Source organism: Pelodiscus sinensis, chromosome 7 (assembly GCF_049634645.1).
Source record: "Pelodiscus sinensis isolate JC-2024 chromosome 7, ASM4963464v1, whole genome shotgun sequence".
Taxonomy (NCBI): Eukaryota; Metazoa; Chordata; order Testudines; family Trionychidae; genus Pelodiscus; species Pelodiscus sinensis.
Genome location: NC_134717.1, coordinates 70,668,697 through 70,694,837, shown reverse-complemented (window position 1 = coordinate 70,694,837; position 26,141 = coordinate 70,668,697). Strand labels below are relative to the sequence as shown.

General features: G+C 45.1%; 1 protein-coding gene and 1 long non-coding RNA gene across 12 annotated transcripts in view; one reads left to right on the top strand and one right to left on the bottom strand.

The window, feature by feature from the left end:
• Positions 1–325: 325 nt before the first annotated feature.
• The window catches only part of LOC106731607 (uncharacterized), a 37,782-nt gene continuing 11,966 nt past the window's right edge, over positions 326–26,141 (bottom strand). For 7 of the 11 annotated variants that reach the window (XR_012905380.1, XR_012905385.1, XR_003088293.2 and 4 more), the window contains one exon: positions 23,425–25,547. This is a non-coding gene — a long non-coding RNA (uncharacterized LOC106731607). Of the gene's footprint in view, positions 892–11,496; positions 14,645–23,424; positions 25,548–26,141 lie in introns of those variants that run through there. The other 4 variants (XR_012905384.1, XR_012905381.1, XR_012905386.1 and 1 more) reach the window with 4 other exon arrangements.
• The window catches only part of STK17B (serine/threonine kinase 17b), a 52,153-nt gene continuing 29,464 nt past the window's right edge, over positions 3,453–26,141 (top strand). Inside the window, exons 1-3 of the mRNA XM_075934222.1 lie at positions 3,453–3,553; positions 8,695–8,861; positions 21,923–22,135. Coding sequence (XP_075790337.1) covers positions 8,740–8,861; positions 21,923–22,135 — 335 coding nt within the window. The 5' untranslated portion in view covers positions 3,453–3,553; positions 8,695–8,739. The remainder of the gene's footprint in view (positions 3,554–8,694; positions 8,862–21,922; positions 22,136–26,141) is intronic.

Below are 26,141 nucleotides of genomic sequence, written 5' to 3'. Positions count from 1 at the left end.
ATCTCCAGCCTTCCACAAACAGAGGCCAGGGACACCATTTCTACCCCCTGGCTAATAGCATTCCATGGACCTAATCTCCATGACTTTTATGAGGGTTTATGAGCAGCTGGGCATCACTGCCATTTGGTGAGCACATCAGGGGGCTGCGCTAATCAGGGATACCTTGAGGGAGAGTTTCAGACAAGGCTACCTGTGAGACTCTTCCTCCGGGTCTCCCTCTGCATTGCCCTTGTGTGTCTTTCCTCCCCTACCCTCCTTCCACTGCCCTCCTCAGCAGAACAAATAAAGAAGCCTTTAAAAAAAAGTGTTACTTTTATTTGGGGAATATGCAACAGGGGAGGGACTGGGGAAAGAACCTGGGAGGGGCAAGCAGGGGGGAAGGAGGGACTCAGGGCTGGAGCTGGGGCTGGCACCTGCCTTGGGTGCCTCGTGAGGCTTTGGCTGCCTGAGAACTCCCACTGCCATGTGTTCTTGGGCCCCGGCGGTCCCTGGGGGGGGGGGGGCTAGGAGGGGAAGCCAGGGGGCGGGTGCTGGGAGTTGGCAGCCAGAGAGTTGGGGGGGGGGTAAGGCCGGGAAGTTGGGAAGGGAGTTGGGTATGGGATGTGTGCGGGGAGCTGGTTGATGGATCACTCCATACACGCAACTATGTGCTCCATAACTGATGTTATTGAGGAGTACATGGCCTCGCACTGGCATGACAGCTGCTCTTGCATCCTCCTCCTCAGACCCCAATCAGCCAGGTGCTCCTTGTGCTCCTCCTCGAAGCTCTGGCTGAGGGAATGGAGGCAGTCTAGATGTTCTCACACCAGGTCCTTGCATGTTCGCCTTCGCCTGTGGCTCTTGCTGATGGCGTGGGAGGTGGTGGATGCACCATGCTTGCAGCTGGTCCAGCTGTGAAGAATAGTGACAAGGGCAGTCATGAACAGTGTCTCCTGGGATGGAGTTTAGCCCTAATCTCTGAGCCTACACTGAAGGTCTCGGTTTTGATGATGGCAATGTACTTTGAGCAAGGCCATCTGTGGCCTACACAGTGGGCACGTTCCTGTAGGGGCATGGTTGTCTCAGGGGAGCCACACTACCCCCCCCCCCCACATCCTGAAGACAAACAGACATGGGGAAGTGCTGGCCAGGCCAGGAGCCTGCAGGAGGGAGGCAGGGAAGGGTCTTCCTTCCATGTCCCACATATGCCAGGTCCAGCAGTGGCAATGTCCCACAGAGAGAGAACTTCTATCCCTGCCTGCTGGAGCGAGGCGGGGACGCAGAAGCATATAATCCCATCTGAACCTTCCCTTCAGCAAATTCACGACTATCTTCTCCACCTGAAGCAAGGTCTAGTAAGCCTCAATCAAGTTCACTTAGCTGCTATTTCCGTGTTTCGTCCACCCATTCAAGGTTGCTTTTTTTTTCCCCACACACACGTCACATCCCAGTTTCTGATGGGTCTACAAAGACTCTTCTCACAAACCCGAGAGCCTTTTCCACAGTGGGATCTAAACCTTGGCACAGCTCACAGGATTGTCATTTGAGCCACTCGACACATGTCCCCTTTGTTGCTCTCCTTTAAAGTGGCCTTCCTAATGGCGATTACATTGGCTAGAAGGATGTCTGAGCTCCGTACTCTCACTTTGGAGCCACTGTACATTTCAAGGAAAACCAACAACACATCTCAAGGAAAACCCATTACAGAATAGGTAACTGTCTTTTTCCTGTCTTCCTGAGAGGCATGTGTTGGCAGGGGATACTGCAAGTGATGGTCCACTAATAACCTTGCCATCTGAGCACTCCTGAAAGATTTTTTTTCTCTTTGTTTGTTCTCTTATCCCTTCCCTTTCCTGTCACCTGCTTGCTACTTCCCATATGTAGCAGAACTGTGGGAGAACGGTGGAAACATTTTTACTCAATCATTTCCTTTCTGTTAGCAGCATCTCCCACAATTCTACCCAGGCTATATAGCGCTGCAGCTGAGTGTCAGCATCTTATTTGGAGAGTAACTGTATAATCAAGGACTTATTGTTACATGGTTAACATTGGAATTGTTAATTATTTAATACACATTTTTCACAGCTTTGGAATAAATCATCTGACAGGCTGGAGAAGGGCGTGTGGCTAGCACAAGCTTTGCTACAGCTTTGAACTGTCTGGAACCTGAAAGAGGTCCATACCTAGCAGAATTGTGGGAGACACTGCTTGCACAAAGGAAATTATAGGGTAAGAAATTTTCCAGTCCATAATACTGAATGATTTTGGTTAGAGTTCATCCTTCCATGTGTCAAATAATATGACTTCTAACTGATATGCTATGCATTTAGTGGCATCCCCTAGTGGTCTTCCTAATACTCCCTCCATAATATTGTCATTTTTTATTCTGTTCAAGTTCTAGGACTCCAAAGCTATCATTTAGTTTTAATAATATGTACACATCTCAAGATTAAAATAATTGACATGGGATATGATAGGAAGTAGAAGTAGATATATTCTGTATTTGAAGAAAGATGAAGTAAATATATTCTGTACTTGAAGAGTACTTCAGTGCTATACACTATAGTACTATCCACATAGCCGGTATGTAGGGGAAGAGTTACCAGTTCTTCTGCCTTATCTCCAGATGCTTTGGAAACGTGGTTCATGGTCATAGCTATCACATTTACATTCCTGTAGCCAATAAAAAAGTAAATAAATAAAAGGAAAGACCGTATAGCAATCACTATCTTCAACTTCCCTCTACAAGAGCAGAGAAATGAACTGGTAGATAAAGTTTTAAGACTTTGAACCCAATCACCAGCCATTTAAGTCCATGAATCTACAGCGATACATACAAGTTAGTGGTGCAACCCTTCAGTTTTAAAAACCTTTAAAAAACAATTGTGGTGTTTACAGTGTCTGCCTTTTCCGTGAGGATGTCAATGACAGGCTCGTGATGTAGCGTTGTCTTCCTTGGAATATCCTCCCCAACTAGTTACAGGTTAATAGAGTTACATGTGCTGGGGGCTTTTTATTGATTCCTGAGTCACTGACTAGTTACTGAGGGAGTTTGACATTTCCCTGTGTAGGGCCAACGTCAGAGGTAACATGGCAATGTAAATCTGAGTGGGTGGAAGATGGTATGAGGACATGCAGGAGCTACCTGGGCTGTGGGACCAAAGGATACAATTAAAAAAAGTTTCTGCCCGCTGGCCTGCGCCTCCATTTCACCCGTAACCTTCTGTCCGCCTGCCTTGCAGCCCTGGAGCAGGAGACTAGTAAGACACATGCAGCCCTGTTAGTCTGGTCTTGCTGAAACAAAAGTCAGGGCCATGCAGCACTTTAAAGTGCAGCATAGTCTCTTGCTTGAGAAGGAGAGGGTGTGGGGGGACTTCCTGCCAATCACCGGGGAGGGAGACTTCCTGCCAATCACCGGGGAGGGTTCCGCCCCCCGCCGGCGCGGATTGGCTCCTTGAGGGGTAGGCGGGGCGGGCGCCGTTGCAGCCGCTTGTGCCAGGCTGCGCTTTTCAAACCCCAACGGTGCGGGCGGCGGTTGGGGCGCCGAGCGCGAGGGCAGAGCCGTCTGCTCGCGGTAAGTGCCGGTCGCTCCCTGGCGGGGGCTGCTCCGAGACAGGAGGCGCCTTCCTGCCGCTTCCCTCCTCCTGCGGCTGGGGAGCCCCCGCCGCAGCGGCGCCCGGTCCTGTCACCCCGCCGGGGCATGGCGCCCGCCCCAGGAGCCGGGCAGCAGGCTAGTGAGGACTCGCCCCGCCTGGGTGCGAAGCGGGGCGGTCAGGCGAGGGTCGGCGCTGTGTGTTGCTGGGGGAAGGGGGCTTGTCCCAGCCCCGTCATGGAAGTTGAAGGGGTTCCTCTGTCCGCAAGCCGCCCGCTGCCCCTTTGTGCTTAACTTTCTCCCTGGCACGTGAAGTGGGCACGACAGGCCGAAAACAAAACTCAGCCGCGGATGCACCTTGGTGCGAGGCAGGGTTCGTAACTTGACCCTTTGCGACGCTTTCTGTGACCATAACTCTGCCCAGTAGTAAGGGGGAGCCCTGGTCTCTGTGAGTTCTGAAGATCATTGTGAGGCTGTGGAAATGGTGGGTCCTACTTATTGTTTTAGGAGTACCCTGATGTTTCCATGACACATCTCCTAATTCTAAGCATAGCCTTTCATCTGCTGCCCTGATGTAATTCTCAAAGGCTGGGGTTCTCTTCTGCAGCTGAGAAGCAGGAGTTTGGTTTGGCTTTGTTTTTACCTTCTTTCATTAATTTTAGTTGGATAAATGATGTATTTGCTCAGGTTTTTTTTTTACCTACTCTCACAAATTATGCTTACAATATGGCTGATATTACAGCTTAAAAATGAAATGTGCGAACCTTTATGTGTTCAAATGTTTTGTCACTCTTAATCTTTCTTTTTTTAATACATTCAGTGTGTATGAATCTTTACTTAGCTGCCTTAACAGCCCTAAAAAATTAGGGAGCCTGATCTTGCAAATGCATTGCATATTTGTACCACCTTGAGTTCAGAGGGCTGGAGGAGGTGATCTGTTGAGGTTCCTCTTAAATTTAGTCCTATGCTTCTGAGACTTTTGTGATTGCACAGACATAAGGACTTGAAGCAAAATGCAGGACAATGTAGCACCATTCTATCACTATTCTACATAAGGACTTGCACATGCAGATTTAGGGCCTTATGTGGTATACCTTGTTTTCTTGTACCAATATTATCTGATGATAATTGGCGTTCTGGTCTATATTTTCTAAATATATTTTGTGCTTCTCCAATAGCTCTTCAGACACAGAGCACAAGATGTTACTGGTTTTACATAAACAATTTATTTTTCCCTTCAGATTCTCAAGTGACTGCTATTCTTTAAAGCTGTGTTTAGCTGATCATAAATGTGTAAAAGAAATACTGTCAGTTGACAAATTATTTAAAAGGATTTAATCCTAAAGATTCATAAAACTACATATCTCTCTAATTTATAAAATTCTAGTTAAAAAAAAATTTCAATGAACACATTTAAGTTTGAAACCCAGATAATAATACAGTAATAAGTACCTAAAAGTGAACCTACATTTTGCTCCAGTGTTAGTGACAAATTGAATTTTAAACATTATTTCACTTGAATAATCTAAGCTGCTGTTACTAAGATGTGTAAAGAAAGGCTTGTTTATAAGATTACACTTTTGAAGTTGTCCTTTAATATGTTCTCTTTGGCTTCAATTGTGTTCCCTTTATCTTTTAAATTTTGAAACTGTGACATAGACTTCTTTGAAGAATCCACAAACAGGATTTAATGAATGTTATTTCTTATAGCCAGTAAATACAGGAAATCAAAATAATCCCAGTCAGAATGTATAAATTTAGAGAACTAGTGATTTCATGCTGTTGGTGTGAATGTGTCAGATATGAATGAGGATTAGTTAGAAGGAGATGCAGAAATAACAAAGGCTGACTTATTTTGTTTCTTCTGTCCTCCCCCTCCACACCTTTGGGGGGGGGGGGGGACCAAACCCTGCTGATGCTGAAATTGCTTAATCATATTCATAGAAATGTAGGGCTGGAAGGGACTGCAAAAGGTTACCTAGTCCAGCTCTCCTCACTGGACCAAGTTTGATTAGCTAGTCCACGAGAGGTGTTTATCTAATCCAGTGGTAACCAACCAGTAGATCAGGATCTACTGGTAGATCGTGGAGCCTCTGACAGGTGATCCTGACTGGTTTGGCTGGGAGACTATCAAGTGCTGGCACTTCAGCTGCCCCTCCCCGTACTGTCCTGCTGCTCTTGCCCAGAGTCTCAGAGCTGCCTCCTTGGAGCCTCCTGTTTGTTTTGCAAGGTGCGGGAGACACAGGCAGGGAGGTGCTGATGTTACTATGTCCCCCTCTCCTGTACACCATCTTCACAGAATGAGGAGGGCAGAGCCTCTGTGAAGGGGTGGGACAGGGTCTTGGAGAAGGGGAAGGGCAGGGTTATTTGGGTATGAGGTAGATTATGGACTGACTTAAATTCAAAAAGTGATCTTGTGCTTAAAAAGGTTGGAGACCACTGGTCTAATCTAATCTCTCTATATTTGAGTGTCTCTGCATCTCTTTGTCTGTTTGTTCACAAACTCCTCCTAAACTGTAAGAGCTAGGACCACCAAATTTAGGGTAAAAAAGCAGCAGCATACCAACTTAAACCAAGGTCAGGGTTTGGTTGGGCATGGAAAGGGAAAGTGCTAGGTATGGGACTATTTCCCATAACATGGAAAGGAAGGGAGCAGAGAGAGCAGGAATGCAAAAAGGGGGGGGGGACACAGAGAGGGGAGGGATGCAATACTTATTGTGGCCACTGGGAGCAACTGCAGCACCAAAATAATGGCCAGCAGGGCTGGGGCTCTGCCATCTTGCCTGCCAGCAAAGTGGTAAGGAATCCCCCTACCCCAACCCCAGAGCAAACTACTCCAATGGAGAGCCTGTAGGCCATGGGGAGGGAGTGCTGGATGGGAGGGACAGCCCGCAGATCTTACTTCTCCCATGGAGAGCTTGCAGGCTGTGAGGCTTCAATGCTGGGGGTGGGGGGACAGTCCCCAGAGCCTGGCCACTCTCAGACAGCCTGCAGGCTGTGGGGGGAGGAGAGGGCCAGCTGTAGGGGAGAGCACCCTGCTGGAGCCTCAACCCCCCACAGATAGGCTGCAGGGAAAGGGGTGTTGGAGGGGATTTTGAAGTGTCCCCCAGTCAAAAATTATCGTCCACCCTGCCCTAACCTCTGTCAGACTGGAAATGGGTGATGGGAGAGGGGTTGCTTGAAGATTCCCTGTTCTGTTAGCTCTCTCTGGGGATCTAGCATTGGCAACTGTTGGAAGTTGTCTGACCCAGTATGTCCGTTCTTATTTTCTTATGTTCTTATTTAAATGGTTAACCCTTAGGGCTGGCCTTATTGGTTATTGTTAATGTATATACTCAGGTTCCCACCTGGTTCCTGGGGAGCTACCTGCTATCCCACAGTGCTGGCTCAGTATCAGAGGCAGCAGCATGGGGCGACAGCCAGCTCCCTGGCAGTGGGGCCAATGGTTTTGATACAATGGAACAGGAGACAGAGAATTCAGAGTTTGAGGTGTGCCTCTAATTTTGCTGTTTCTTCCACATATGCATCGTTTGTTGTGCTTGGGTTGGTGTGGTGGAAGGTCATTTGGTTTGTTTCATAGATAACATCTTTGATGCTGGGACCAGAAGGGAGCATCAGTATCTCTTCCAACCTATGCTGTTGTATAAGCCATTAGTGCAGGAGCGGGTAACCTGAGGCCTGTGGGCTGGATGTGGCTTGCCTGTATCTGGGACTCAGGGCTCTCCCCTGTTGTGGGGAGCCTGCTCTGGCACTCCAGCCCCTCCCCCCTGCTGTCCCCTTATGTGGCTGGAGTACACAAAACCTACTAGCCTGGACTCCTACTAACCTGGACTGGATCTGGTGTGCAAGGGGAATGTGGGGAGTGTCTTTCCCCTTCTCGATTGGGGGCCATATCAGAGAGGTGTATGGGGTTTTTTGTTCTTGTTTGGGGGGGGGGAAGGGGTTGCACTTGTTAGTGTGGTCCCTGACTAATTTTTCTGAGAGTCAGCAGCCCTGACCCAAAAAAAAGTTCCCCACCCTAGTTTATTGTGGATAAACTAGAGATGGAGAACCTACGGCCCCCGGCTTGTCTGGATCGGCCCCAAGGCTCAGTGCTCTCCCCGCCCCACCCCCCAGCATTGAAGAGCCTGTGCTGGCACGCTAGGCTCCTACCCCCTGCTGCCATACTGTAGGACTAGAGCACACAAAATCTAGCCTGGGCCCCCCTAGGCTCTGGTGTGCAAGAGAAATGTGGGGAATGTCTTTCTGCTTCTCAGTTGGTAGCCACATCAGTGAGGCGTTGTTTGGGGTTTTTGCTTCTCACATATGTGCGGCCCCTGACTGATTTTTTTTTTTTTCTGAGTGTCTGTGGCCCATGACCCCAAAAAGGTTCCCTACCCAATGTCTGAAATGGAGGCTTCTAAGTGCTGGGAGATCAGCCTCAGCTCTGACTCCTGGTTCAAAAGTCTGGCAAAGTTTCAGAACAGTTGCTGACTTTCTTGGGGCAAATCTAAGGTGCCAGTCACAGTGAATTGGCAGAGATCAACTGTGATACAGCATAAATGCATGGCCTCTTACGTATTAGTGTCTGATGAAAGAGACAGCCCTTTAGAGGATAGCCCTAATGTTCTGGGTTCGCCTATTGAAATACAAAAGCAAACCTATGAGGCTTGGTTTGCAGAAGTCAGAGCTACAGCAAAGGATGACGTTGAGGGCTAGGGCCATAGTATGGGACCATCCCATGCCCAAATTCAAGGACATCAGTTGGATGCCCCAAACCTCATTTTAAGGTGGTGGCTGCTGCTGCTTTGATGCCATTGATTCTTACTGGGAGCCATAGTTACTTTTGTGGCTCAGGTTTACTGCATCAAACCACTGGAACATCCCTGTTTGAATTTTCCCGTTGTGAAGTATATGTCACAAACAGATTTTATATGGCCATAATTCAGCCTATTATCTGTTCATAAACAGTCCTTATTCTTGTGGGTTAAAACATGTTTTTAGAAATGTGGAAAACCATTCCTCAAAGGTGTAGAATCAGCTGCTTTTCAAGACCATAGCCGTATGCATTTACTTTTCCTGCTGTGTAGCAGTTGACTTTTTATAATTTTGGTTATGTTTAAATTCATATATTACTTTGACAGGTAAAAATAGATAACCAGCGGAGGGGAGAAGACCTTGTGTTAATAATGTCCAGGAGAAAGTCGGAAAGCAAAAACCTTGTAGGTTTATTGTCCACATCTCTTCAGATGCGAATCAAGATGGATAATTTTTACAATTTTTACATTGTTGATCCTAAAGAACTAGGAAGGTAAGAACATTCTGTTTGTTATGTTTTGGGGGAAAGGGTATGTAACTTCACAAGCAAGAGAAATCTCAGCTGCAGAGGGATATTTGTTGAAAGAATAATATAGCCCCAGCCTGTGTTGGGTTTTCTCGTAGCATGCAGGCGAGATGAAGTGCATTTCTTCCTTTGTTTGTATCCCCAGACAAATGGAAAGCTCTCTGTGGGGTTTAGGGGAAGATGTCAGATAGATGGCTTGCTGACGTTTTTCATACAAATGTGCAGATTTGTGTCCACAATATCCTCTCTACATCTGTAATAGGGAGCGTGATATGTTTTTCCTTACATACATATGCTTCAGCATCTTGCTGAAGCATAATTGTAAATCTAAATAAGACATGGAAAATTTTCAAGAGATAGATAACATGAGGAGTAATTATAAGAAGGAGTAGAAGTCAGCATTTCCTAAAGGCTTGAAAGCAAAGTCTTGCCCTTCAGTCCTCCGTTTCCTGATGTTAAAAGCTTTGCAAAATGGACAATGACTCGAAATACATTGTCAGCTCTTCATTATACATTTATTTGCCTTTCATTTATGCTGTGTATTAGTGAAATTCTTTAAATGTCAGTATTGTTAACTATCAGCATTAGTATCCGAGTCATTACTAATTAAAATGAGAACTCCTACTTTCAGGCAGTTAGTCTCATCATATTTGCAAAGTTTTCTTTGCAATCCCATTACCTAGAGACTTTTAGATGTAAGTTGAAAATCTGGAGAACAAAGAGGGAGGCCTGTTAGCCACTCTTCTCCACCCTCTCCTGCTAGTCTGGGGAAGTGCTGGTGTACTGATCAGTTGAAGATACTGATTTTAAAACATAGGGAGGGACACTTTGGTTTTTCTGGAGATTGGAAACAGCATGATAGGAAGCACAAAGCCAACTGTAGGAAGGAGATGAAAGGAGGAGTATGGCAAGAAGAATGGGAAATATCTAGAAATAAGAATGGAGATGTAGAATGTAAGATCTTTCTTGAATTTATGGTAAGGGCCACATACCTTTAGAAGCTCTTCATTGGCTAGGATAATGTGCTTGGAGCAATGGAAGAGTATGATCCCAGTAGTCACGTTTACACAGATTGCAGTGGGGGAGATGAGAGAGATGGAGAAGCTAGCACTATTCATTGCACATAACAAAGATATTGACAGGGAGATGGGACAGTAGGAGTGAAAATGGAGTTTTAAGAAGGAAAACTTCAGCAAAATGTTTCTATATCATATCAAACGTGACAGTACATTCATATAGATCTTACGTTAAATGAACTTTTATATCTGCATACCATGTGGGCATGGTGTTGCTTGACCAGGGATAATCTCAACTATTCATTTTTGTATCTCACTGTTAAAATATAGTGAATTTCTTGCCTTTCTACATGGTTTTTGTTATCAAAGTATCATTCCTTGAACTAATTTAGGCCACTTGTCTACTTCCTAGAGGATTGATGCTCTAGTGATCGATCTTTCAGGGTTCAATTTAACAGTTCTAGTAAAGAGAACAGCTAAATTGAGTGCTGAGGTCTCCCCTGTCAGCACCGACACACTAGCAGTCACGAGGAGTAAGGGAAATCGATGGGAGCATTTCTCATTGACCTCCCGCTGGAGAGGGTGCTGAGTTTGTCTTAAGGTAGGTCGACTCTAGCTACAATATTTACATAGAAAAACTTAAAAAACAAGGAATAGTCTAGTAGCACTTTAAAGACTAACAAAACATGTAGATGGTACCATGAGCTTTCATGGGCACAACCCACTTCTTCACATGACTTGAGTATTAAAAGTCCAGATCCAAGAATGAATAAATGAAGGAAGGGGGGAAAGAAAAAGAGGAAAAAAAAAATCTCTTTTTTTTTTTTCTCTCTCGTTTTCTCCCCCTCCTCCCCCGACCTTCCTTTATTTTTTCTTGGATCTAGACTTTTTTAATACTCCAGTCATCTGAAGAAATGGGTTGGTCCACGACAGCTCATGATACCATCTAAATGTTTTGTTAGTCTTTAAGGTGCTGCTAGACTATTCGTTGTTTACGTTTTTCCAGTTAGTCTGTTACTCGGCTACCCTTCTGAATTATTTACATCCGGGGTGGGCAAAAGGGCCTCTGCGGGCCGAATCTGGCCCACCAAGCGGGTGGATCCAGCCTGTGGAGGCCCTGCTGCTTCCCTGCCCCAAGACCAGTTAGTGGGGCTGGGAGACCATGCGAAGCCTCCTCCCGCCCTGCCAAGAGCATGTGGCACTTTGAAGCACCGCGCACTGCTCATGGGGGTGGAGGGGGAGGGGAGAGAGCGGAGGAGGCTTCATGTGCTCCCCCGCCCCAAGACCGTAATTGTCCTGGGGCAGGGGAGCGAGGGAAGCCTCCTCCCACGCCAGGGTCATGGGCACCTTGGAGGAATGTGGGGTGGGAGCAAAGGCACTCCTTCACCCCCAAACCAATCATTGTCTGAGGGTGGGGAACTCGGAAATACCTTGGTCAGGCCCCTTCCACTCAATGGCCCGCCCCTTCCTGTGCATCCCAGGGCCATGTCAAAAATTTCCTGACTGGCCCCAGGGAAAAAATTATTGCCCACCCCTGATTTTATGTAGTTGGAATTGTGTACCTTAAGTCAACCTCCCTCTGCCCCTGCAGCATATTCCCGGCTTTACTTGTTTCAGTCTTAACTCATCTTACAAGGTTTTTTTTCTTAATTAGCACAAGTTTAAAGTCATCGTAAACATCAAATAAAAAGGAATTATTACTAGTTATGGTTACTGAAGTATCCTCTGTTCATGAGCTACTGTCATTGACTTTTGAAGCTATTGTTCACTCTTAAATGGGAGGAAGGTGTTTGTGAAATTAGGAGGAAAAATCTGATTGTTCACATGAAATTTAAATGGTTTCTGTTTGTAAAACTTAACTTTTTGGTTTGTAGAATCAAGCAAATGAAGCAGGAGCTTTTGGGAGTGTATCTTCAAATTTTATGTCCTAGAATTTCAAGTGATCCGCATTAAGTAACAGTTTAGTGCAAAGCATTTTTTACAGCTGGGATTCACAGGGATTTGGAGCAATCAAATTTTTGAATTGCTCCACTCCAGCTCCTCTCCGGCACCAATAGTGACTGCTCCAGCTCTGCCTCCGCTCCGCGCTTTGACTCAAATTAATTTTTAACTAAATAAAGTGCATACTGTAATTTTGAAAAAATATTATTTTTATTGAGTTTTAAAACAATTTAAATGTCATCAACAATGATACAAACTAGAATCATTCCTAATTCAATCTGTAAAAAATTATTGCAGCAATCAAGTCGTCTTTCATAGCCTGCCGCAGATCATTTAAAATGAACTTTAAAGCCGAAAACAGTCGCTCTACACTAGCTTGAGTTGTTTGCATGCTTGAAGTAATTCTACAGGCAGTCTGAATGCGGTGTGGGTAGCTGTGAATGGCCTAAAAAACAGACTTGACTTTTAGCCTACCAGTAGACTCCATCACCTCACAATCTTCCCGAAAGTTTCTCTCGAATAATGCTTCATTACAATTATGAATTGCAGAAACTCGCTGGTGTCTTTCTTGTTTATCCAATTCCTTTTTGAAGTCGCCGTCTTCTGAAGAATTGGTGCTTGAATTATCTCCATTTCCCTGTGATGGTAGAAGACGTCTCAGGGATGAAAACTTGAACAAGTTCAGAGTGGAGATGAAAGTTTGAGAACAGCCTGCTATTTCTGAAGGATTTGAACTTTCCAAAACTGCAAATTCGATTGTTGATGACTTTTTGTTGTTTCATTTTCTTCAGCCTCTTTCGCAGAGTTCAAATGTAGCAATAGATTTTGTTTTTCAAGTCGTTGAGCAATATCAAGGAGCCCTTACTTTGCCTTTTGTATTTACCTTGAGATGAGAAGAATCCGATACCATGGGTCAACAACCTCCAACAAGGAAATGAATATTGTCAAAAAGCATCTCTTCGCGTTTCTGCATGGAGGATAGAATTCCTTCTGCAATTTGTCCACCATTTTCTTGCAAGAATTTTGATAGTTTTCGCCATTCCTTCATTAAAACTCCCGGGGTTACATCAACAGCTTGAAGATTCGCAGTTGTTTGGTTTGGCTTTGCCAGAGGTCTCTCAGGTTCTTAACTTCGTCCCATTCAACTTCTGTTAACTTGAGTTCTCTTGTTCCAGTAGCAGCCACTTGTTCACAGTAAGACTGAAAAACGACAAGCCGATCAATCATCGCAAATGTTGAATCCCAGCGAGTCAGTATCCAATGATTGAGTTACCCCACTTAGATAAAGCAGAACACTTCGAATACTTGGGGTTCGTAATTTGACAACGACTTGTCGAATTTTTGCCAGTAATTTCTTCACATGTTCTTTGTTCAGTCTATCCCAGATTGCCAATTGAAGAGTGTGAATACCACACCTCATCAGTTGGACTTTTGAGTCAGCCTCATGAAGCCATGTTGGAAGTATGAAGCTAGGGTCATTAACCTATTGCACAGCAGCATCCATGTTGAGTTCAATTTCATCCATTCCTTTAGTTCCTTCTGAAGCTATTTTCCCTGATGTTCTGTCCACGTCCCTGTTCTCAGAGGTAGAAATGGTTTCATTGTCCTTGCTGAAATTTTTGATGGCATACGTCATGTTTGTTACATTGTCAACGCAGATGCTCAGCACTTGCATTTCACTTATCCCAAATTTTTCTAAAATAGTTTTTATTTGACTTTTCACGTAGGAAGAATTGTGACACCCTTCAGTGTCAATTATGTCCAAGGTTTTTATCACAGCTTTATCTTTTCCTTCTTCGTAATACTGAGCATTGATTGCAAGGAAATTTCTGTTTCCATGCATCCATTTTCAGGTAGCACAATTTTTGCTCCAAAGCTTTCTTGAGCTCTTTGTGACCAGACTCAGCTGTGCTGACAACTAAATGATGAACTGTATTGTGTCCTGTTGAAATGCCAAGCTGATGACCCATTTCACATGCAATTTTTTGGAATCCTTTGTTCTTTAGCCTGAAGGTAGTGAGTGGTGTTGAACTTAAGCAAACCATTTTTTTTTTAAATGGAGATATACCAATCTCCTAGAACTGGAAGGGACCTTGAAAGGTCATTGAGTCCAGTCCCCTGCCTTCACAGCAGGACCAAGTACCATCCCTGACAGATTTGCCCCAGATCCCTAACTGGCCCCCTCAAGGATTGAACTCTCAACCCTGGGTTTAGCAGGCCAATGCTCAAACCACTGAGCTATCCATCACCCCTTCATGGAAAGTGTTAGCATCCATGGTGACTGTAACCTTTGAGGACTTCAAATATGAGTCAAGTTTTGTTTGCTCAATTTTTGGTTTCTTTTCAGATGAAGCTCCGCAAAAAATCTTTCCACCAGGAGTTTTCAAAGAGCCAGATGAATGTCATTTAACCATGTCAGCTTTCTGTTTTGCCTCATCTTCCTGGTCCTTTTTTGTAACCAGAGCCGCATAGTTTTCAGGATGGTTACGTTTTACATGCCGCCAAAGATTGAAGCTTTTCATGGCACTTGCTTCACTTGTCTTGAAGCTACATGGTTTGAGCTTGTCATTCACTTCCTTTTCCACCATGCATGTTGCCGATTTCTTCTTTGCTTTTTCCAAAAGCCCAAATTTTTGAATTTCAAATTCAAAAGTAAAGACGTCGTTGAGATCCTTTTACATAAATTGGCTATCAAACATGGGGGGCAGAATTGATTTTTTTTGTTGTTGTTTGTTGAAGCCATGGCCAAATCTTCTTGTGGTGCTACTGCAGCCAACTGTTTCTTGTTATGATCTTCGAAAAGCAATGAACAAAAGCATTACAAGAGCAACCCAGCAGCACCCCAGCTGCTCTGCCCCAGGTATCCCCAAGTCAGCCGCTGCTGAAACTGACCAGCGGCTGACTACAGGAAGCCCGAGGCAGAGTTGCTCTGCCCCGGGCTTCCTGGAATCAGCCTCTGATCAGTTTCAACAGGCTGAATCTGGACGCCAGTTCCGACTTACATACATGGGGTTCTTAAGTTGAATCTGTATCTCCAAGTCAGCTGCTGCTGAAACTGATCAGCGGCTGATTCCAGGAAGCCCGGGGCAGAGCAACTCTGCCTCGGGCTTCCTGTAGTCAGCGCTGGTCAGTTTCAGCAGCGGCTGACTTGGGGATGCCTGGGGCAGAGCAGCTGGGGCGCTACTGGACCAATCCACCAGCACCCCAGCTGTTCTGCCCCAGGCGTCCTGATTCAGCCGCTGCTGAAATTGACCAGCAGCGGCTGAATCAGGACGCCTGGGGCAGAGCAGCTGGGGTGCTGCCGGGTTGGTCCAGTAGCGCCCAGAGCAGCGCTGCGGGACCAACCGGCAGCGCCCCAGCTGCTCTACCACAGGCGTCCGGAGAAAAGCCTGGACTGCTGGAGGGACGGGGGGGGGGGGGGGACGTACTAGCTGCGCCCCCTCCCTCCCAGCAGACCAGGGAGACGCAGGCGGGGGACCGAGACGCACCACCGTGGTCCCGCCGCCCGCGTGCTCCCCGGCTTTGCTCCCTGTCTCCCTGGTCTGTTGGTGTCCAGCAGACCAGGGAGACGGGGAGCAAAGCCGCGGAACACGCCGGCAGCAGGACAGCGGTGGCGCATCTGGGTTGTCCGCTGCCCGCGTGCTCCGCGGCTTTGCTCCCGGTGTCCCTGGTCTGCTGGAGACGGTCCTCAGCAGACCAGGGGCACCGGAGCAGATTTTCTTGTCCCGGAGGTCGAGGTGGCGGGACTGCTGCGCTCTGGGCGGTCCTGCTGCCTGCGAGCTCCGGGGCGAGAGAGCTCCGTTAGTAAGTGCGGATCCAACATAAGGCGGATCCGCGTAACTCGGGGACTGCCTGTATACATAATTAATATAAATTTTTATTTATAAATTGCAAGTTTTTCTTATGAATTTTTGCGGTAAAAATATTCAAAATATTTTCCAAGTTTTTAATATCTTAAACGCTTTAATATAGATATATCAATGAAATTTGGTATGTGCCGTAGCATTAGTATGTGCTATCACTGTTCTACAACATTAATTATTGGGAAGTAACGAGGCTACATGTTACAAGGTTGAAAATAAACACATACAAATCTAACTATCTAATCTACGCGAGTACATACTCGCCTAACCTTGGCACAAGGGTGGAAGCAGTGTGCAGCGTTGCCGGATGTCTGATATTTATCTGATGCTTTAATAAAACATATCTCCAAAAAAACTTTGTAATTTTGTATCTGTACATTAAATCTTGATTTCGGCCGAAGTGAGAATAACTGTGATATATTACGTAAAGTGGTAAAGTAGATGTTAATATCAAATGTTATATAATCTGAAACTTTTTGGCACCTTTAGGACTTTCTTGCTAAAATATCATTCATTTTGGATTGAAAATGGAAAAAAAAAAAAAAAAAAAAAACCTGGAGCAGTCAAGATTTTCTGTGCTCCGGCTCCGCTCCAGCTCTGGGCAAAAACCTGCAGCTCCACTGCTCTGTGCTCCAGCTTCGGGCTCTGCTCCAAAGCCCCAGTTGGGAAAGCAGCTAGTCATTTCAGATGATCTTCCAGAAGAGGCTCTGCCTCGCAGTTTAAGAACTTTCCTATACCTCTTTTAATTAACTTTTACATGATATGCACCTCTCACTGTTTTTGTACCTTGTGTGTTTGGTTGCTCTTGGTTATTTCACTGTCTTGGACTATTGCAAGATGAAGTACTTAGACATTATTTTTAACAATAAACACTAGAAATTTGTGGAATTTTACCCCATTTAATTTATACAATTTTACACTAGTTAGATGGTGTATTTAGAATTACCTGCAAATGGAAACTATTTTGATGAGCAGCATGGGCATATTTTGGTGTATAATTTTAAGATTCAGACTTCAAAGGGGGCCTCAACCAGAATACAGTTTTGCACATGGCCTTTTCAAGCATTCTTTTGTGTGCATAGGTAATAGGTGGAAAGGTTTAATCTGCACACTCAGTGAAATATATGAACTAATGGAGAGAACTCTGAAAATATGCAATGATCACCATACTATATATAAAATTCTAGAAATGCTGTTCTTATTTACTCCATTTGAAACTTAGTTTTGTTTCATTATGTCTTCAGTTTATTCTGCTGATAATAATTCATAATTGTGGAATTAGGCACTATTGGAAATGTCCTTGTGATCATAAAAGTTTTTCAGGAGTTTGTAACTTGGCTTAGGGAATGCATTTTCTTTTTAATTTTCTAAGAGGTCAGTCTATTTTTTAAAAACAGTATATGGCTTTCTTCTAAAAACTTATCTTTACCAAAACACATTTTTGCTTCTATACTTAAACCATTGTCAAGGTAACTAACCAGAATGCTTTGTTGTCTGAGTATATTCAAGAAGGGGAATGTCTAACAGCTAAAAAATAGGACTGAGTGACAAGATTCCTGGATTGAAATTTCTAGCTTTCACTGACTTGCTCCACGAACCTGAGCATGTCTCTTATTTTTCCATGCCTGAATTTAGCCTTCTAAAAGCTCGTATTTAATTCAGCTTTCCAGTTTGTTTTTAAAATAGACCAAAAAACCCACAAGAATTGATTTTTTTTAAATTAAAATGTACAAAAGCAGAAACATTTGATTGCAATACTGAGGATTGTTTATGGAAGAAGTTTGTGGGCCTTGAAAATCTCCTACACTGAGCATATGTCTACACTACACAGCTTTTGGCAATCCATGTCAACACACCTGAGTTATTAAGTCAGTAGTGTAAAAAACTTCCAGCCTCTGCAGCAGTGATATTTGCTTTCCAGAGAGCGCTCCAGCTCACAAAACACTGTTTACTCTAGTACATGCTGTAAGAAAGCTTTTTCTGTTGGGTGGGGGGAGGAAGGGCAGGAGGAGGAGTTTAAACACCTGTGAACAAAAAAAGGTTTGTTGCTCAATTGCCAGTGCATAGGAAGTCTTAAGGCGTGGGGATGGAGCAGGCAGGGAGCCTGATTGAGGCTCTGGTGGGCCGAATCTGGCCTGTGGGCTTTGTTTTGCCCAGTTCTGCCCCAGATGCTATGCCTAGTGCTCCAGCCGTGGATAAAAAATTCTCCTTGTTCTCACACAAATTATGTAAGCAATAGTATGCGGTCAACACCTTGGAGAGATGATCCTCCAAAAGTTCCAGGCAGACATAGAGACTTTCCTATATCTCTTCAATTTGTCAAAAGCACATTCAGGAATCATGCAGCATCAGTTTTTAGGCTATTGTTGAACTACTCCTTATTGCTGTGTAGGTGCCCTGTGTAAGGTTTCATGAGCCAGGGCTGTAAGCCAGGTTACTGAGGAAAGTCCCTGCCTGCAACTTTCTGAAGATGCATGCATCATGCACCTTTCTGGACCATCCCGCATTTATGTCTGTGAAATGCCCCTGGTGATCCACAAGCATCTGAAGCACCATAGAGCAGTACTGCTTCTGACTGACATACTCTGTGGCAAGGAGGGGTGATGCTATGAGGGAAATGTGTGGTGGTGTTTGTCCCACCACTGTTTGGAAAGCACTTTTCTGCAAAGCTAGCTTCTGTGTCATCCACATTTCCCAGAGTCATTGTCTTATGCAGCAAAATGTAATTTATTGCCCTGCACACTTGCAGAAGTGCTACCCCAACAGTAGACTTCCCCACTCCATACTGATTTACAGCTGAACGGAAGCAATCTGGAGTTGCCAGCTTCCACAAAGCAATCAGAACATACTTCTCTACTGAGAGAGCAGCTCTCATTCATGTGTCCTTGCACCGCAGTTCAGGGGCCAGCTCAGCACACCGCTCCATAAAGTTTGCTTTATGCATCCTAAAATCCTGTAGCCAGTGCCCTTCATCCAACACCTGCATGGCAATGCAATCCCACTACTCTGTACTGGTTTCCCTAGCCCCAAAGCAGCACTCTGTTCTGCACTTCTGCTTTGTATAGGGATGTTAAATATCGGCTTAATCAAATAGTCGATTAACCTCATGAATTCTTTGGTTACACAACTATTCTGTAGCCCCTGGGGGTGGGACTGGCAGCCAGTGCACTTTGGCCCCACTCCTGAGGAGCCCGCTGCCGCTCCACCCTGCTGCCTCTGTTGCAGAGGTAGCAGTGTGAGGTGCCTGGTGGGAGCTGGTCTGTGAGGGAAGCCAGTTTAGAAATCAGTTCCTCTCATGGACCAGCTGCTTGTCACCCTGTGTTGTTGCCTCTGATGCAGAGGCAGCAGCGCAGGGTGGCAGCAGCCCCTGTCTGGGGTGGGGGGGTGGGGTGGGTCAGGGTTGTGGGCTGGACTGCCTGCTTGCCTGCCTGGCTCCTAATACATTTCAAATGCAGAGCTGCCGTAGGATTAGGTCCCAGACCCAGGGCAAGCAGGACTGAGCCAGGTTGCTGGCCATCCTGCTAAAAAATTTACTGGCAGTGGGGAAGAGATGTGTGTAGTCCATAGCATTAACCGATAAGCTTTTGTTTATCGGTTAATTGGCTAATCGAGTATACTATTACATCCCTAGCTCTGTAATAGCCAAATGAAATGCCAAGTTGTTGCTATGTGTTGCTCACACTGTTGTCTGCATCAAAGTTGTCTTCCTCTGATGTTAAGTGCGTAAGTAGCTTTGCTGCAATGCACAGTGTCCAAAGCACATTGAACAGAGCATAGGAGAGAAATCTGGAATCCCTGATTTCTCAAAACAGATGATGGACCAAGAACTGTCAGTTTCAGATGGTACAGAAGTAAGCTGGAAGCCCCCGGAGGCTGTGAAACACAAATGTGATGGATGGGATATTTTTCACATTCCCCAAATGCCTTGTGCTATGCTGTGCGTTTCCACAATGCCTAGCGACTTACAGTGACGCCAGGCACTGTGGGATGCATACCCACATTGTTTTGCTTTTTCTGTCAATGGGGGCACTAACAATGTAGCCATAATATGTCAACAGAGGGTGGCAATTTAAATATGATTTGGTGACTTGCTTTTTGTACAGTTGAATGCCAACATTACTTGAGTCACCAAACCTTCCCAGTGTCAACACTGCCTAAATGGGAACTTCTTCCCAATAACGGTTTGTATGCACCGGCAGTTGAGCGGCAAGGATGCTCAAACCTACCCCCTTTGCACTCTAATGAGAAAAGCTTTGTCAGGGTAAGCGTTGATGTAAACAGAGCTTTGTCAGCAGGAAGCAAACACCATTCATGGGGCCTAGAAGTTTTTGTCCACAAAAGTTCCAACAAACAGTATTTCCACAGCCTGACTTTTAGTGAGTTTGTGTTGCGAAAAGCTCTGTAAATGTAGAACAAGCCTAATTCAAAGGAAGCCATCTGTAATCCCCACAAACTACTTAATCCTAAATTTGAAATAATTTATCTAAAAATAAACAAGACAAATGCAGAAACCCTAATTATTAAGCTATATCGCAGGAATAGGATTGAATCTTAAATGTGTGTGTAGCACTTTGAAATGTTGGCATTGAATGCCCGACTTATGTGAATTGTGTTTGTTCATATTTAATACTTCAGCTAACTTGAACTCAAACATTGTAAGCACTTTAATCTATTAAAAGTGATTTCTAATCTTACTATAATATTAAGGGATGTCAACATGTAGTTGACCACACGATTAGCCAATAAGCCCCCCAGCCTTGCTGCCTCTAATACAGAGGCAGCAAGGGGGGGCAGGGAGGAGCAGGAGCTGGAGCCCATGAGGAGCTGGCTTTAAGCAGGCTCTCCATGAGCACTGGATCCACGCCCCCCCCTCACCCCCCCAAATGCAAAAGGTGAGGGGGGCAGGCTTGAATCCATACATGTGGGAAATAGGCTTTCAAGCAACCTCTCTTCACGGGCCAGCTTTCCGGACCCACCTGCCTCAACTCCCCCCCCCCCCCCCCCCCCCGTTTGCTGCTTCCTACAGAGGGAGCAGCGTGGGGCAGGCAGGAGTTGGTGCTGGGAGAAGCTGGCTTAAAAGCTGTGGTTGGGGACTGCTGCCTCCTCGCACTTCCCTTACGAACCGGCTCCTGCCTATCACCCCACGCTGCTGCCTGACACAAGCAGCACGAGGTGGCAGGGGGCTCCGCAGGAGTGGGGCTGGCTGACAGCTCTGCTCTTGGGGACTATCAGATAGTTGTGTAGCGACTAAGATTTCATGCGGTGACACAACTATTCAATTACATATCATCTACCATCCCTAGTGATACTTGCTGAAATAAGTGTTTGATTTATGGAAAGAAACTGGTTTATTGCCGTACTCTTTTTCCAGCAATAGTACACTAGAACATGGTTCTCAAATTATTGAGATGTGGTCCAACCAGTGGAAAAGATTTCTTTGTGTAAAACCTCCCATTTTTTTCATGATTGCATAACATCCTTATAGTAAGAAACATTACTCTTTGTTAAAGAACTAATTTTAATTCATTACTGCAATAGGATTACATATGAGCCTTCATTCTTAGGAAAAATGGTATAATAATATTTAACCATCTGAGAATATATGTTTTAATTCATAGCAGGGGTGGATTGATTTAAATCACAAAAAAAATTGATTTTAAGTCAAGCTTCCCACTGATACTACTTCACACATTTCTTCAAACTTTCTTAAAAATTTTCAAATATTATTAACCCTAACAAACAAATCCTCAGAACAATAAATGTACAGAATCCTTAAAACTTCTACAACTAGCTCTCATCTTCCTCACTCACGCTGTCATTTTGATGCACATCTGATTCCAAGTTACCAGAAAAGCTAAAACTGACTGTACTTAGAGTGCGCTTAATTTTGGAGGAAGCCCCATTGGAAACCAGCTTTCCCAAAGGAACCACATCCTATACTTAAGTAAAATAGGGAATACACTTATGTAGTGGTGTTGACTACACGATTAACTGATAAGCCTGGTTTTATTGGTTAATCCTGTCAACTACGTGCACTTCTCCCCTCCTTGTTGTATCTGTATCTTGGGAAGGGAGAGGGGGGCAGGCAGGAGCCAGCTCCCCATGAGCACCAGATCCTATGGAGCTACTTGCCAGAACCCTCCACTGCCTGTGCTGCTGCCTCTGATAATCTGATATTTAATCTTAATATTTTCCATTCTCTCTGCAGAGGAAGATGTGCTGTGGTTAGAAAATGTATAGCTAAATCCACAGGCCAAGAATATGCAGCTAAATTTCTAAAGAAGAGGAGAAGAGGACAGGACTGCAAAGCAGAAATTTCACATGAAATTGCTGTGCTTGATCTAACAAAGTCTAGTCCTCGTGTAGTTAATCTCCATGAAGTCTATGAAACAGCAAATGAAATCATCTTAGTGTTGGAATAGTAAGTATGCATTACATCGTCTTCAGTATTTAAAATAGATTTTATAATTAATTGTTTGTGTCAGTTGAGCAAAAGTAACCAGAAGAACAATGAGCGTATGTACAGTGAAGTTAATATTGCCTTTTTATGATCCATTTTGTTTGGCTCTTGGGGGGGGGGGGGGGGGGGTGAGGAAGGTGGCGTCTCAATACTAATTTTTGGCTGTTGAATTTTTCAGGAATGATTTTATATTTATATTAAAATATGTAATGAAACCATGATAGTTAATGTATATGCTTGTGTTTTTTGTAAGTTACCTCATTTTTCATAATCAATTATAAATAACTAATAAAATGAATATTGGTGAAACAATAAAATTAATGTTGTAGTGACATAAATCAAGAAAATTGAACAATACATAAAATATTGCTACACTTAAAGCTCAAATAAATGCATATAATTATATTAAACATGTACACTTAAAACTGCAGTCAGTTACGAAATGCAAAAATTAACATTTGTGTGACAGAATTAACATGGTTGCATTACACAGCTTCTGTGTTTTATGATATACACCAGGGACGGGGAACCTTTTTTGGATCAGGGGCCTCTGATCCACAGAATAATCAGTCGGTGGGCCACACACAAGTAAGAAGCAAAACCAAAAAACTCTCATTGATATGGCCTGTGACAGACAAGCAAAAAGACACTCCCCACACTCCCTTCACATACCAGAGCCTGGGGAGGAGGTCCAAGCTGGTAGATTTTGTGTGCAGACTCTCCATTGCTGGAGGAGGAGCCCTGAGCTTTGGTGGTGGAGGGGTGGATCCAGCCCCTAGGCCTGAGGTTCCACCCCGATATACATGTTAGGATACACATAGTGCTAGTTACATATATTACCAGGAAAATCAAGAGTAGAAAATGATGTGATAACATTGGAGTTGGACCCTTAACTTTTGCATCTTATTCTGGATAGATTTTTTTTTTTTTTTAATGGAGGAAAAAATCACTGGTGTTAATTTAAACACATTATGTATTAGACCCAAGTAGGTTTTGAAGACAAATTCTTTTCAGATGATAAATCTGAACAGAGAATAAGTTCTGATGTTTTATTTTGCATAGATACATTTTTTTCTTCAAGTGATGTCCCCGTGAGTGCTCCACTGTAGGAGTTGAGCTCGTCCTGGTGCTGCAGATCGGAGTTTTGCGTAGCAGAGTGAACTCTTCTCTTCAACCTCTTTTAGTCAGAAAATCTTATACACTGTAAATTAGTTCTTATAATTGTTATAGTTAATTGGTTAATTACTTAGTTACTTGTTAGTTGTAAATAAATAATAGTTGTGTAGATTTAGTGTTAGTAAAATTTGTGCATTGTTACCGGCCTTCAGGCTGCCCCCCCCCAAAAAAAAAGGAAAGAGGAGAAGACAGACTTTCTTCTGAACCCAAGATGCCTGGTTCCCCGGGTTTTAAGAATTGTGACACGTCGCGAAGCTATGCCCACCTCAGATGGCCATTCTTCATGTATCTGTTGCCTCGGCGAGACTCACATACCGCAAAAGTTCCCTCACTGTTCAAAATTAACAGTGTGGGCCTGCTGGGAAAGAGAGATGCGTCTCTGGATGATCCTGTTTGATAAAGCACTCTAGCTGTCGGACCCAAAGTCCTTAGCTATTTCAGATCCAGCCGCTCCATTCCGCTGGAGAGCCTCTTCATCAGGCTCCATTCTGCCCAGAAAGACCTGGGCGTCGCTAACACGCTCCCTGCCATCCTTTTCACAGAGCACAGTGAGCACTGGGGACAAGCCAGGCACGTCCGGCACCGCCTTTCCCATTTAAAGGCGGCTCCAACCTCTAAACCAAAAAAGATACCACCCATCGTGCCAACAGCACGGCTGCAGATGAAACTGAGAGCACCCTCAGCATCAGCAGCCTCATCTGCCAAACGGCACTGTTGCCTCCGTTGGTACCGACTCCAGCGCCGCTGCCAGCACCTTCGGTTCTGCAAGTACCGCCGGCACCAGAAAGGACTGAGGCGTCCTCTGCTCTGAGAAAAGCCTCTTCTAAGATGGACAGACAGCATGATAACTGACCAGACAAACCTTCATCTCCCGCCGTCTAATAATCAACTACCAGAAATCAGTACTCGACCTATCTCAGACCTTAGAATTCATTAGTGCTCATTTAGGTTTTACCACAGCAAGGGCTTATCTACCCATCCAGAGGTTCCAAACTATCCAAGTCCTGATTGCGGTACTAACCAATAGTCTGATGGTTCAAATACTTACCTGCCTACAACTAATGGGCCATATTGCGGCAACAACATATGTAGTCCAGCATGGTGGATAGTGTCCATCTATGTTCCCACAAAGCAACACGTTCACAGGGCAGTGACCCCTTCAGCCAATGTCCACAAATGCCTAAAATGGTAGACCGATTTGCACAATCTCCTGTCCAGAGTCCTGTTTCATCAACCATAGCCTTCTGTCCACATCACAACTGACGCTTCCCTCATTGGTTGGGGAGCCCACATGGATGATATGTCCGTTCAGAACCAATGGTCACCATGGGAGACCTCTCTTCATACAAACTTTCTGGAACTCAGGGCAGTCTTCAACACTTGCAAGCACTTCCGCAAATACATTTGCGATCCATTGGCGAGAGTACTTACAGACACTATTGCTACATTGTATTATATCAATCGTCAAGGCGGCGCACGATCTCACTCCCTTTGTGCAGAAGCACTGCGCCTTTGGAATGGGTGCATTCGAAACAACATCACTTTGATGGCATCTTACTTACCTGGTGTCAACAATGTTGCTGCAAACTCCCTGAGCAGACATTTTGCATCGGATTACGAGTGGGAGCTCCGCGATGATGTCCTCCACCATGTCTTCCACCACTGGAGTTTTCCCCTCCTAGACCTCTTCGCTACCTACGAAAACAAGAAAAGCCACTACTATTGCTCCAGGGCGAACGTTGGTTCCAGATTTCTTTCTCCTCAACTGGGGGGATCCGTTCTCTATGCATTTCCCCCCACTGTACTTGTACCCAGAGACCTCGAGAAGGCCAACACAGATGGAGCCAAGTTAATCCTCGTTGCACCCACTTGGGCCTGTCAACCTTGGTTTCTGTTTCGCCAACGAATATCTCCGTATCCCCCATACGCCCTTCCCAACCTGACGGACCTACTGACCCAGGACCAGGAGTCCCTTCTGCACCCTCAGCCTTCCACCTGACAGCCTGGCTCCTAATTGGCTCAACGCATCCGAGGTCAGTGCTCAGTGCAGGTCAAAGAAATCCTGTTCCATAGCAGAACATACAACACACAAGCTACTTGCCTCTCGAAATGGTAAAGGTTCACATCCTGGTGCTCTTCAAACCACATTGAACCATATTTAGCACCTCTTCATTGAATCCTTGACTACATATGATACCTGGAACAGACAAATCTAGCCTTAGCTTCCCTAAAAGTACATTGTGTGGCAAGGCATTCTATAGATCAGTGGTCTCCAACCTTTTTAAGCACAAGATCACTTTTTTAATTTAAATGCAATCCAGAATCTACCTCAAACACAAATACCCATGTCCCATCTCCTTCGGGCCTCTTCTCCAAGGCCCTGCCTCTGTTTACTCCGTCCTCCCTCCCTCCTCCCATCCCCCTCTCATCAATGTGCAGGGGCAGAGGGTTGGGGCACAGGCTCTGGTCTTGGGCTAAAGGACTGGGAATGTGAGACAGGCTCTGAGCTAAGCCTGGGGCAAGAAGTTGGGCTATAGGAGGGGGTTCAGGGTATGAGCTCTGTAAGAGAGTTGGATCCAGGGGGCTCAGGGCTAGGGCAGCAGCTTAGAGTGCGAGAGGGGGTTCATGACTGGGGCAGGGGTTCGGAACTGGCACCAGCTGAGCACTGCTTATCTCAGGTGGCTCCTGGGTCGTGGTGCAATGGGGCTAAAGCAGGCTCACCCCTAACCCTGCACCTGCATCACTCTCAAAAGCAGCTAGCAAACTCCATCCCAACCCCTATTGTGTCCCC